This window comes from Thunnus albacares, chromosome 20 (assembly GCF_914725855.1).
Source record: "Thunnus albacares chromosome 20, fThuAlb1.1, whole genome shotgun sequence".
Lineage (NCBI taxonomy): Eukaryota > Metazoa > Chordata > Actinopteri > Scombriformes > Scombridae > Thunnus > Thunnus albacares.
In genome coordinates, this window is record NC_058125.1 from 20,309,021 (window position 1) to 20,323,395 (window position 14,375).

General features: G+C 41.0%; 1 protein-coding gene across 1 annotated transcript; it reads left to right on the top strand.

The window, feature by feature from the left end:
• Positions 1 to 1,498: 1,498 nt before the first annotated feature.
• pmp22b (peripheral myelin protein 22b) lies at positions 1,499 to 9,954 on the top strand. Its single transcript, XM_044337711.1, has 5 exons — positions 1,499 to 1,638; positions 2,440 to 2,530; positions 2,894 to 2,987; positions 6,288 to 6,428; positions 7,486 to 9,954. The coding sequence occupies exons 2-5, from the start codon at positions 2,453 to 2,455 to the stop codon at positions 7,644 to 7,646; spliced, it is 474 nt and encodes a 157-aa protein (XP_044193646.1). The 5' UTR covers positions 1,499 to 1,638; positions 2,440 to 2,452; the 3' UTR covers positions 7,647 to 9,954.
• Positions 9,955 to 14,375: the final 4,421 nt, after the last annotated feature.

The window sequence follows — 14,375 nt, forward strand, 5'->3', positions numbered from 1 at the left end:
TCACTCAGAGCCGCACTTCATGTCTGTGATCTGGTCTTGTAACTGTCCCTTTTGTGTGTGTGGACATGAGCGCAGCAGAAAGGCCTCCATATTCATGCCAGTGTGTGGGAAACACACGGTGAGGCATCCAGGAAGTGTGAGCTAAGTGATGAAGAATAGAGAGTGGACGTTGACAGGGGTTATCTGAGGTCGGACAGCTCCTAAGTTCCTCTACCAGCTCGCTGATGATGAGCAAAGTGTGTGTTTCATTCAGTGCTGGCCATAGAGGAAGTATTTTCCGCACAGCTTGGGAAATCAATTTTTGACATTTCCTAGAAGTGAAGGAATATACATACGATAACTTAAAGGCATAATATTTCCAGTAACAGCTTTATCAGCAACCCACAACCATCACATTTGGAAATTATGCCTTTAACATGCAAGGCTAAAAGCTGCTTCTGCTGAATTATCACTGACAACAGACATGGGTTAATCCTGTAGCGCAGAAGAAGATCCAATGGGAGTGGTACATAAGGCAGTTAATTTATTCTTTTTGACCACTCCCCAAACTCCCTGAATATATTTCCTGGAATTCCACTTGTTGCAAAAGCCATATTAATATGACTAACTTCACTGCATACCTTTACATGCACATTAACAACAGGGGCTGAAGTCCCTGTTCAGGGTGGAACACTATCTCACTCCCTCTGGAAATGAGTCATGTCAAACGGAGGAGAGCCCCAGATGCTATCACTTACTGGTGGTGCGCTGGGCATACCCATCCACACTTTCACACATAGTGTGAGTCACGAGGCTCTCTACATGGCCACTAGGGAGGAAAGACCCACACTACACCACATTACGACAATGTTTGTGTTGTTTTTATCGCCAAGGCAACGAAAAGATGAGTTTAGGGGGAAATATCCCATTTTGGAAGAAAGCCAAAATACCTTACTCTTACTGGATAGTACTACAGTCATAAAAACAATGTAATTAACCAAAAGCCTAATGAAGGTATTTTGCTTGGTTAAGAGTGAAAAAAATAAATTAGCAGTCAAGACTAAAATATAAGCGTCTTAATCAAACTAAGTGTTTTGTCAAAATGTTCTTATTTAATGCTAAATATTAATTGATTGAAAATATTTTTTAAAAATGCATATTGGATATTAATTCCACTAAATATATGCGTAAATGATAGATAAACAGCAAATAACATAAAAAAGGAATTCCAAAGTGCAGTTTTATGTAATTTGTACAAATCTTAATAAAACCTGGAAACAGTGTCAGAGAGAAGAAAAAAAAATCCTCGAAAGCAGATAGCTGCGCTCCGTTACCACAAGAGCAAAACAATGATCAGTCAGGTCACTACACATACACTGGTAACTAAGGCAACCCATGCGCTATTACGCATGACGCGTCTATATTGGGAACCTTGGCTATGTACCAGAGGGTCACTCCATGACGCAGCGACGCACGTAGGGCGTTGTTCTTCCATAATGAGACACTTTATAACAGAACGTCAGCCCTGGCATCAATCTAGTCAGAGAGAGACTTTTAGGACTGAGGGACTACCGCTGTTGGACTCTTTTGGGAAAAACTTGATTTTGCCTCTTGCAAGCCTGAACCTCTTTTTGTGGAAATAAAAGCTCTCCGCTCGAAGTAAGTGGACTTTAATCTCTTCTGAACTTCCATTTATTCAGCCGCGCTCACAGTCTGTCTTGACGGATTAATGAAGGAAACGCGCTTTTCGTTGGGATACACAGCGCTCCATTGAGCGCTCAGACAGAAGGACTCAGTTGTCAATGCAAAAAGCTTGTTCTTTGATAGTTAAAAATGATTTTGTTTTCGATAAATATACTGAAATTGTGTGGAGTTTTACTTGAATGCTCTGTTTTAAATGGTTCTTGCATTGCTTTTTAAAAATATTCTCTAGAGCTCAACGGTCATTGCTGAAATTACTTTCATTTTTTAGATGACACATGCTGACAATCCGATGATATAAAGCCAGCTTAAAATGACAGAAATGCTAGACGAGCTCTCGCGAAATACACAAAGATGGAATTTGAAATGAAACGAATTTGATTTTATTCACGAGTAACTAAAACATATCAAAAGACACACATCCTTGAGATGAGCAACAAAGTTTAATCTCGTCGCCAAACACACGTCACAATATGTATCATACTAACAATATGGTGTTATTATTAATCATTTACTAGATGTGTAAACATGGACTCTGACATCTGACAGACAGCTCCGGATTAAGTTTCTCAAAATCTGTCCGTATCAAACGTGTTGCAGCGACACACCCATGTCACCATGTCCCACCAATCTGACATGCACACAAACACACGCACACACACACACCCCCCCCCCACACACACCCCCACACACATACACAAACACACATACTGACACGGACACTGACAGAGACTGTCTTCTCTTCTCATTATTGTCCAGATCGCCTGTAAAGATGCTGCTCCTACTACTGGGAATCATCCTCCTGCACGTATCTGCTCTGGTTCTGCTGTTTGTGTCAACAATTGTCAGCGTGAGTAAAACTTTTTTATCATAAATTTTGACAACATAACATTTAAAAGAAGAAAAAAAACTGATCGTGAGCCATCTCACCACTTCCCAAAGGAATATTATAATATAGAAGATTATTATGAATAGATATAAATGTAAACTAACCAAAAACTATTGAGGTTTACAGAAACTAAGATTCCCCCAGGAAGAAATATTCAAGCAATGTTGTGTGTGTTTTTTATATATATAATCTGATATATATTTATGATTAGTAAAGATGTACTTGGATTTCTTTCAGAATACACACATATATATAACAAACAAACTTTTTCTGACCCATTTGTTGCTGCATATTACTAATCAAGTTGTATGTTGTTGACAACAGGTATGGACATCAAGTGAAACTAGCTCCTCAGACCTTTGGATAAACTGCTCTACTGCCAATGGAGGATACCACTGTGACCCAGCATCAACTGGAGGTCAGACACCTGCCAAACTTTTTACTGTTTCCCTTTAAGACAATGTCAACTACTTATTTACTGTGTATTTACAGTACAATGGCAAATACTGGACATTTTAATCATTGCTCTGCTGTGAAGCTGTGATGCATTTCTGGATTTTTTTCACTGATAAGTCATTTTTTTAGGTTTCCTTTGGGCAACTCAGCTAAAAAGGCCGATAACACTGAAACCTAGTTTGAAACCATGTGCATTGATATTAATGGAGGACTTGAACTTTGGAAAATGACTTGCTGAAATCCATCATTTATCATGATGATGTGGGTGTGTCACAGCTCCTCTGGGACTCTGGTGCCATCTAGGGCAGAGAATGTGGCAGTGCTGTTTTGAAGTGCTAGCTGATAGGCTGCTGCTGTATAAATAGTCGTGGTGTGATATCCATATTCAGGTCTCGTGTTTGGAGTCCATAGTGACAGGGGATAGGGAGTTGTGAACCAGGGTGGGGCTCCAGAGAGTATTTAAAGTTTTAGATCTATCTGTATATGTGTGTGTGTCTGTGTGTGAGTATTTGAAAGCAGGCAGACCTTGGACTACCTCATGGAGAACATAGCATGCTGAAGATGGGTCACGCCCAGTGTCAGATCATAGTGTCCAGTGTTAGTTTGCAGGGATCATTAGGACAATTTAAGGCAGCAGCTGCAGATTTATTTAGACAGTCAGCCACCTCTACATGTTTTATTTAGAAATGTATCGGTCATTGATTATGGATAATAGATCAGAATATTTTGAAGACACAACCTAATAAAATCCCCACTGCCTTAAAATGAATGATTAGCAACAAGTACATGTGAGATCATTGTTGACTAGCTGTATGTTTTTCTGCTTAATGTGCCGTCACAGCGGTGCAGGAGCTGCTGGGTGATGTCATTTCTCTAGAATGAGGTGCTCAGCCAGTGTGTGTTTTGTCAGGGCAGCAGCGCCTGCATACTCTGCCAGGTAGTTGGATGGCGAAGCCAGTTTGTTTGACTTGCTTTCATTAGCTCACTGACGCACAATGTTTATTTAAGAAGGCGCGTGTGCCCGGGTCTGTGCTTTGGCTTGGGGAGATGGAAGATAGTGGTCAGCTCTCACGTGGGGGCCAAGCCTGTGTTCAAAAGGGCTTTCTGAAACTTTGCTGAGCAATCAAGTTCCTTCTTTCTTTCTTGTGGATTGAGAAGGTGAAGTGAATCAGTTATTTTTAGGGCAGATCTGAAACTCATGAGTTTCCCCTTGTTGTTGCCTTGGATACAAACATAATGGCTGTGTTTAGTTCTGATGACGCCTGGGTGACAGATACTCATGTCACAGTTATCACATGCTGAGCTTGAGTTAAACAGCACGTCCTTACAGCCAGGAAAATTACTTCATAGAATTTACTTGCTCTAAATTTAGCTATTGAAGAAGAATGTCTTCTGTGCCTGCCCCCCTTACACATGGGCCTACAGTACATAAACATAGCAGGGTAAACAGTCCAGCAGTTTTATTTTTGTTGTGCACTACTTGTCAGCAGAGTGGGGTGTTGAGTCTCAAAATAGAAGGCAGAAACAGACATCAACAGTTATTTTCCTGTTTGGATTTACGGTTAAAATGCTTGATATTTCTGCATTGTCATACCACAATGATAAACCACGTCATTCATGTAAGCTGTTGAATATGAGCCATACTTGTGTTTCAGTGATATTCTGAGTCCTGAATATCACCACACCTAATGCAAGGAAATGCCCCATCTCAGTGTTTCCAACTGGTAGTCAGGGAAGGAAGGAAGGAGGAAAAGATGTCTGTTTATCAGAAAGCACTGATATACTGTTTGTATATACTGCCACCTATAAATAGGTGAAGGCTGTTCATAGTACAGGGATGGAACATTTCACCCATTTCTTACAATGTAATCATACAGTATTATGTAACGTTTGAAAACAGGATCATTACTGTGGAATCTAATTGTTGCTCCGGTGTGTTATTCTGCTGGCTGCATTTTATGGATGGAGATTTTCAGCAAATAGCCTGAGCGTATCATGTTTCCTCCCATATCTCATCCCTGACCCAGTGGTCATCAGGACATACTGCAGCATTGTTATTGTGGGAAACCTGACTCCAACCTGGTAACCCTGTGCAATTAGTCATTATACAGTTTCCTTTTAAATCTATAACAGAGATATATGTCAGTTTTTCTCCAGGAAAAGTGCATGATTCTTTGTAAATGGCCACAGATTGAAAAATAATGCATAAGTGTTTTTATTTTAGCCTGTGTTAAAATGTACTTTGTCAGTCATAACATTACACAAAGCAAGCTGTGCCGCCACTTAATCATCCTTTTTGTTTGAGAGTATGGGCAGTAAGCAATAAATTGTGCATTTGCATCTTTTTCTCCATGTTTTAAATGCCCCCCCATTAAACCACAACATGCCTTTGATTTACATAATGCAAGAGAATCAATAGACCACAGATGCCTGAGAGCTTTGAAGGACACATGTTTTGAATGTCATAGTTGAGCAGTGGCGTGCATACAGATGGAGCCATAAACCCTACTTTTTATAGACTTAGAGGAATATTTGCTGATGCTAGGATAGGACAGGAGCTAGTAAGGGGATGAACTGAGGCTGCGTTTCAAGCATCTTGTCACATGGCAGCAGTTGTGTTAGAAATCAGTCATATTGTTGTTGCAAGCAGAGCACTAAGACAGGAGAGTAGTAGCTACACATGAGCAAAAATAAGGGATTTATAAATAAAGAGAGGGAAAGAGTGAGTACTTAGGAAACCTGAGAAGCCAAGAAGGCAGAATGGATAACCCACAGACAAGAAATAGACCCTACTTGGAAATCCTAGGATTCCTGGCATGGAAGCACACATGAAGCATAGACACAAACGGTCAAAAACACAACTACACACCCACGTAGATAGCACAGATAGATGTCAATACAGGTGTCTAATGGGTTAATGGCTTCCAACAGCCTGGCCTTGGAGGACTAGCCATAAAGATCAATACAGTACATTTAGTCATAGGTCCTGCTGTGGGGGGCGCACAGAGCTTTTAGGAACAAGATACTTAGTTCTCATTGCTATGGATTCACTCCCAGAAAAAACTCCCAGAAGCAAACATGGCCGAGGCTATAGCTCATTACCTTCTCTTTGAGAGGATGCTTGAATTCAGCCAGTCACAGCACACTTTGGCATTTGTTTTTCTTGTCTTTTCTCTTACCCTCAATGTTATATGTGTATTATGCTCTGGCTAATGATGATCAGTTATTGACAACAATCTTCTTCTCCCTCATCTCCCTGCAGAGTGGATCCAGGCAGTCCAGGCACTCATGATCCTGTCCATCATCTTCAGCTGCCTGTCTCTCTTCCTCTTCTTCTGCCAGCTCTTCACTTTGCAGAAGGGTGGACGCTTCTTCCTCACTGGAACCTTCCAGATCCTTGCCAGTGAGTTCATCCCCCTTGACGCCTTCTCGCAAATCCATTCACATACAACATAACTGATACTCAACTGCAGAGATCAAATAGACATAGCACGGGTATATTTTTGGCTGGTATCAACACAAAATGTAAAAAGGGATTTTTACTGGATCCAGTGTGACTATATTATCAGGCTATCTGTAGTTCTTCTTGAGCCAAGCAATCATTTATTCCATTAAATGTTATAAAATACATTAAAATATCCAAGCTGACATCTTCAAATTCTTTGTTCAATTGACACTGATATAAAATAGAGAAAAGAAGCAAATTTCTCAATTTGAGCAACTGGAAAAAAGACAAACAGTTGATCACTTATGAAATTGTTGTTGAGCCATTTTCTGTTGATCAATTAAATGAATAATCTTTTCAGCATTTCTCCAATGTGCTTAATTAATACAGCAAACCTTGAGTTGTCTGAAAAAACACCACTTATACAAATCCACCTACACAGACAAACCAATAGCAGATGCTCACACTGCATCTTCTGTAGGCAGAGAATTAAATTATGAGAGTCTGTGCCAGATACTAATGGTTTAATGCTCCACTTGTCCATTGTACTTCATGCCCTTTGGCCAGAGAGCGGCCACTGCCAGTCTATTGTGTCTCCTCTTGGCAGCCCTTTCCAACATCCCAGGTTTGCGCTCTATAGTGTGCCAACGCATTGCCTGGCACACAGGTGCCCACACAGCCAGACAGGAATGACACTGGGCATGCTGCCAGCCGCACAAGTTGAAATGTCAGGAAGGCTGTCAGTATGGGGGTCTGACAAACAGACCGTGCCATGTCAGACCAAGGAGGTGGGGAGAGCAGGAAAGGCTTGCAAAGGCTGGATTGAGGCTCAGTAAACATGAATCACTGTGATGTAATGCGGAGGGGTGCCTTCTGGGAAACACTGACCTGCTCTCCTCCTCTGCCAGACAGGGTTCAGCCCAGGACACAAGACAGATAGCAGAGACACATGATCTGATAACTGAACAATATGATTGCCAACATTACTCACCATTCACTTTTTCCTTTTCTACAGGTTTGTTTGTGATGAGCGGAGCCATCATCTACACGGTGATGAGTCCGGAGTGGGTGCCGGAGACAGACGCCTTCGGCTACTCCTACATCCTGGCGTGGGTGGCCTTCCCTTTGGCGCTGATCAGCGGACTCATCTATGTCATCTTGAGAAAGCGAGAATGAGCCATCACTCCATCCCAGTGTTCCCAGTAACCCCTCTGCCCAACTGAAAGTGTCATCAGTCCCCCTCTGAAGTATAAGTAGGGATACCTGAGTACAAATGGCCCATGAAGCCACCAGGCCTATAAACCCAGATCACAGTGAGGGGAGGGGGGGTAATACCAAAAATCAACAAGCAAACCAACAGAAAATCAACCAATACTGTCTCAGTTTAAAGATGTATATAGTATCTATGGTTTAAAACCTATTTATAACACTTTTTACATATATGTACATAGTTTTTGTGTTGCTCTGTCAACGGATACTCGTATGAGCTTTGTTTTAGCTGATTAAGTGCCTCAGTGTTTGTTTGTAATGATGAAATAATTAGACGCTATTTTGTTGTGTTTTCTTTTGTTTTTGCCTTTTTTTTTTTTTTGTTTTTTGCCAAAGAATTAGTAAAATGAAAAAAGTATCTTGAAGTATATTAACCAAAGTGCATGTATAATAATAGAAGGGTTAGGAAGATTCTTTTTTGATGGGCTTGCTTTACAAAAAGAGTGGTAACATCCATGGATGTAGCATAGCCATGAATTATAGATTTGGTCCTTTTCTATTTGTGAATTTGCAAGTTTGAGTGTTTTTATTTTCGGTATTTTTCTATTTCTTATTTTCAACAAAAGATGGTGCTATGTATTTATCATTCCTCTTACTGATAGCCAACATTTACAACAGTTACTTTGTTATTGTCAAGCAGCTTGCCATTAATTAAAGTGAGAATCAGACAGAGGTACACTTGTACACCACTGTGCCTGACTGCTTCTTTAGGGAACACAGCCTATTTCAATTTGCAGTGTCTGATTTTTTTCCTCATCAGCTACTGTATAAAATGAATAATTAAGTTTGGGGTGGTGCATTGATGAAATCAAATGTCATTTGGAACGTCAGTATTATTTTGCGCGTTTGTTATGAGTTGGATCACAGTTAAATTACTTTACATGAACTTTACTTTAGATATTTTTCTGACTTTTTCCCTCATTCTAATGTTGATGTTCACCTTGTGTGTGTGACTGTTAAAGTCTCAAGAAGCCAACTTGCCTATTGAGTAGAATACCATAAAAATTAACACTGTGGGGCATTATAGCCTAAGAAAAAAAGTATACGTTTAACACTACTAGAAACAAATGCCAATAAATGAGTTGAAGCCATATAAGAAAATACCAGAGGATAGGGGAAAAAAAACTCAATATGAATATTAACTCAATATGTGAGAGAAATGACGGAGAGGTTTGCAGTGATGATACAAATGTCTGTTTCATATACTTGAAGTTTGACATGCTGCATTCTCTTCCCACTGACATCCAGATGTTTTTCTCCTCTACTGTATAAAACAGTTTATATGTTGTGCATAACATATGTCAATGACAATCTAGCCTCAAAGAGTCACTTACTCAATAAAACTACTCTCACATAACATAATACTGTGTATTCCACTGTTACGAGGGACTCGATTCATGCTAACACTTGATGCATATGCAGCTTGGACTGACGGTTATGCTGTCTGCCTGCAAACCCTGAAACACACATCTCTAGGCTACAAAAACATCATGTGGAAAAACTCCCAAGAAAAGGGAGAAGATATGAAAATGACAGCAAATTCTGAATCATTTGTAGTGATAAATCTGTTATGATCAACAGTAGCTAAGAGACGGATCATAGATATGAGTGCACAACACAACTGACATGCAGCATGCAACATGTAAATTCCTGTGTGCAGTCTAGCAGAGAGAGTCTACCTTACAGTATGTGTTCATACTCTGGTAGATCAAATAACCTGCCTTGTGCATGTGGTTGCAAATGCTTTATGTGACTTGTGTTACACACACTGGGGCAAAGGCATGGCGGTTGGCACCCGATGCCAGATATGCAAAACATGCAGCTAGTGTTTCAGCCTCAACAGTGTCACTCACAGCATCAGAAATCAGAGGACATAGATGTGTTTTGAACACTGTAAGCAAGCGTCTGCCCTCCACTTGACATTTCCTGTGAGATCCTGTATCCTGCCAAAACAGAGCTATGTTGTGATGGATTAAAGTATTTAATTCAGCGCTTACTGTAGCCTAAACTAGCTATTCTGTTATGGTTTTAGCATGATGCTCAATACTGGGTTCAGTTAGAAGAGAATGCCTCTAATGACAACTGCCCTCTTTACTGTTTTGTGTAAAGCTACAGAGTTGTCTATGCCATGTTTACACCTAAACTTCCAAATGCTCTTGATATTACCAAAGCTACTTTGAGTTTAATCATTAAAGGATGTTTCTTACCACCACGATGGAGCTTTTTGTGTCTTTCAATAACACTACACACATGTATAAAATATCCAGTCCATTTTTAGAGAAACAAAACCTGCCTGTTTTGATGAAGAAGACACACAACCTGTGCTTGAACTTTACAGATTATAGCTAATGGTTTAGAATGATATCTATTCCTTTTAAAAACAACAGTCAGTATATAACCAGCACTTCTGCACTGAGCTGGTGATAGGCATCTAAATCTCTGGCAATGTAAGAGTACTCTGAGAAGGAGGATTCTTCTTGCAGGCCTGAGAGGTCACAGCCTCCCACAGCCTCCCCCTCTGGCATACTAGCACTGGGTTAAACGGGGACACTGCACTCCGGTCTGTTTGGGTGTGTGTGTGCGTGTTAGTTCATGTAATGTGTTTGCATGTCTGGAAAAGTCTGCATCTCTCTGTATGTATACTTTCTTTCTGATGTCACCTTATTCTATGTTGCTGGGTACACAAGTACACTTCCATCTCTAAAATATGTCTACAGTCAGGTTTACCAGGCAGACTATAATGTCCTCTGTAATACCCCCACCTGGTGGCTGCAGGTAGTAACAGCAACAAAATGTACATATCACATTGCATTAGCAAACACTGCCTCTGTGTGGTACAATAGTAGCACTACAATTTCTGCCATGGTACTCTGAAGAGAGTGAGAAGACTCTCAATGTCTCTCTTGGGTTTAGCGGATCATTATTTTCTTATTGAGGTGTGTTAAACCTCATTAACTCTATATACGACCTTTAAGCCTTGTCTAGAACTCAGCTTGTTTGTGAGGGTGGATATCCTCCTCCATTAGTATGCACACATGTGATAGAAAGAGGTGATTTCTCCTACTTGTCTACTCTCTATTATCTGTCAGTCAGTCTAATGAATGCTCCTCCTCCAGAGCCATTATGAAGGCTTTTATGGCACAAAACATCATTAGAGGTAAAGGCAGAAGACAAATGACTCTTCTACATTTGACAGATTACTTGATAAATTCAGACAAAAAATGATAAACTCTCTGTCGCAAATAAAATATTCATGAAGGGGAAGAAAATTAGGTATGCAGTGAGTCAATCTGTTTTTAAAGCCACTTCTCATCTGTTTTCACCTTTGATCTATTAAATAAATGAGCACAGATTTAGCAATGCTCTGCTTCACTTACAATCAACAAAAAACATTCAGATCTGGAAGATGAGATGTAGCTTACAACCAGTCTTCACCTGCAGGTGACAAAAGAGCTCCAGTGGAGCACCAACATGTCAGTTCAGATCAGGTTAGCTGACAATTAAAGGAAAAACCAACATAATCAGTCTCCTGAACAGTTCGCTGCTCCTTGACATATTTCTACAAGTCTCTGGAAATGAATAACATCCCTCCACAAGACGTCTTCTTCATTTGGTGTTTTGTTGATGGTGAATGCTATCTAACACATTGGACCAAAATCTAACATCAGTGTTCAGTTAGTTGGAGATCTAGTGAGTTATGAGTTATATAAGATATGATTCTTACAAAATTCAAACCACTCACTGACCCCTTGTGATCTGTACAGAAGCGTTTTCACTAATTTAGTCAGAATCTGCCTTTAATTTGTCACCATCTGTATCTATTGTTAATACCAAAAAACAAACAAACAAACCTAAAAGTACTTTGATTGCTTAAACCTTGAGGCCAATGTGGTAAACCTCATCAATTTCTACATCTGAATAGTCTTAAACAAACAGTTAAAGTATCTTTAACTTATACCCGATGTTAGTGAGACAAATGTAGAAAAAAGTGATTGAGAAAAACAAGTGCAATACATAAGAGCAGGGAGCGAAATAACTCCCTCTTGTCCTCTGACCCCCATATTTACCCATGTCTCTCTAATCTAGAATGCCCTTTCACATCATCTTTAAAATCTGGAGATGTTTTTACTGAGTGAACCTCTCATACATAAGTGCTCATACTAAAATGGCTACACATATGGAGAGCCAAACCAGGCAGACATCAGACATATTTGTCATGTCATCCTGAACCAACACCAGTCTGGAAAGAATGGTCCGGTCCCTGTCACATTACCTATGGTGACGATGACAGATCAACATCCTGTCGTAGCATGCCATTTGATTTAGCCTCTTCATTTTGGCAGTTCAATGGACATCATAAACTTTTACCCTCAAGCACTCTTTCCTCAGTGCAGTATTATTTGCAGACTGTTTAATTATTATAAAGTTTACTTAAAAAGGGAGAAATCACAAAATCAGTGTATTGTGTCTGTCAAGTATTGACTGATACACATTATTACCTCAGTGCTTTATAGGTGTCTGGGGGTTCCACCCATCATTGTTTCGCCATCATGGGGTCAAAGAAGAGCTTTCAAAATAATCACTTTTCCCATTAATGCCTTAAAAACTCCCCCCATCTTGCCCTATCCCACTATCACTATCACCCCCCTTTTTTTTACTTTGAGCCTACCAGGAGATAATATTTTCTAATTTATGGAGCACAATGAGGGGGAAGCAAACAGAAGGTCCACCTTAATCTATCACAGCTCCTTCAAGGGTGCAGGGGTGCACAGTGACAGGCACAAAATCGCAGAGCCGGTGGGGAGGAGGGCAATAGACGCAATTAAGGCTCATGAAATGCAAATGGTGCTTTATGTGAGGGGTTTGGGTAGGGGAGGAGGGCTAGGTCTCTTCTAGTCTTGCTGCCATCTGCTTGCTATCACCACCAGTGGAAGAACCTCTGGGCCTTGGTAATTTGTAGCTTTAATAATTTTCTCCCTCAGCTGGAGAAGAAAGGAGGAGATGGGGCCGAAGGGTCCGAGGACATGCAGCTGGCTAAGATTAGATTTAGATTAGCTGGTCAGATCACACGGAGATCTGACCACTTATACTTTAGCACAGGCATAGACACGCTAGCATGTTCACACGCAAGCATGCATACACATGCATCACATGTGCAGGCGCACACACACACACACACACACACACACACACACACACGCACCATTCTCACTCTCGCTTCTACCCCTTCACAATACTTGCCTATACTTCATCAAAGTTGACCCTGATCTGAGGTGTACTTCTAGCCGAGTGGGTCCATAAATCCCTGAGGATGTCTGGGGGTTCTTTATGAACATGATCACTAGCCGCTGGGGGCTGAGCCATAACCCCAAGAGCTGATTCAAGCCCTTACTTTCCCTGGAGCGCTGTTTGAAGGGGTCAAAGTGGACACAGTGTGTTTTTTTTCTTCCTTTTTCCCCATTGACGCAATCATTCATTTGTCATGTGGAAAAGAAGGACCTTATTGAACCTACAGACCCAACACTTTCTAATATGCACCATACCAACCCATTCCTAAGGTCAAGACTGGGCCAAGGTCATCACCACACATACATGACCCCCGACCTTGCAGGCGTCCATCATGCTCAGGGAATAAAGCAAAGATTGGCAGCTGATGCAGTCGCAGACTAAATCAACTTCAGCTTCTGCCATACATCAAAATCACTTACGCCAACATGCACTCACAATGAGGGCCTAATCATTTTATCAGGATTGAAAGAGCAAAGAGGATGAAGCAGCGTGCTGGACGTGGCACAGTCAGATGGACAGAAGCTTTGTGGTGGATTTAGAGCAGGCAGTGGTGTGGAAATGTGCCTTTCAGTCTGTGAATATGGTTGGGTGATGACTTAAGCATCAGTGAATGCACCTTTAGCAGCTGGGTAACATCACTGAACATATGATAGCCAACAAAACGGCTCACTTTCTGCCTCATGAAACTCAAGTAGCGCTTGTAACACTTATATTGACAGGGAAGTCGAGCCACACACATATTTGAATCCCAAGGATTCTTTGAAAGATCAATGATTTTTATGTTGAAAAGCCCCTGACAGAATAACATCTGCAGTGTGGATCCACCCATATGGATCATATGTGTTGTAGCATAAGCGATTGAGAGTCATGCATGAGCAGCATGATGGGCACATGCCACACAAGACGGTCAAAGCATGTGCCTGCACTGGATTTTCATTTCAATGAAGGCCGCTCTGAAAAGGGAGCGATAGGAATCTCTCAGCTCTATATGGAGCAAATAACACAGGCAATGTGCCTTTGTAATTATAGCGTTTAATGCTCACACCACACACAAAGCCACACAGAAACGGTTGCAAAATTGCTAGCTGGAATCGTCAAGAAGAGAAGCCAGAAAGTTTGGCATTAAACAGGCTGAACAAGGCTGCTTTTAATCTCCGCAGACAGACAGACACACAGACGGCTCTCATGAGGTCCAGTAAAGCTTCATACTGGTCGGATGGACGGCAGTAAAAGCTCTCTGAATGGTGTCGATGAAGCCTCATAAATTCCCCAGGCAATAACAGGGCCTCCTATGGGAATGGAATACTCAGCAGCCAAGTTATTTGGAGCTGTGCTGCATTTTAAACA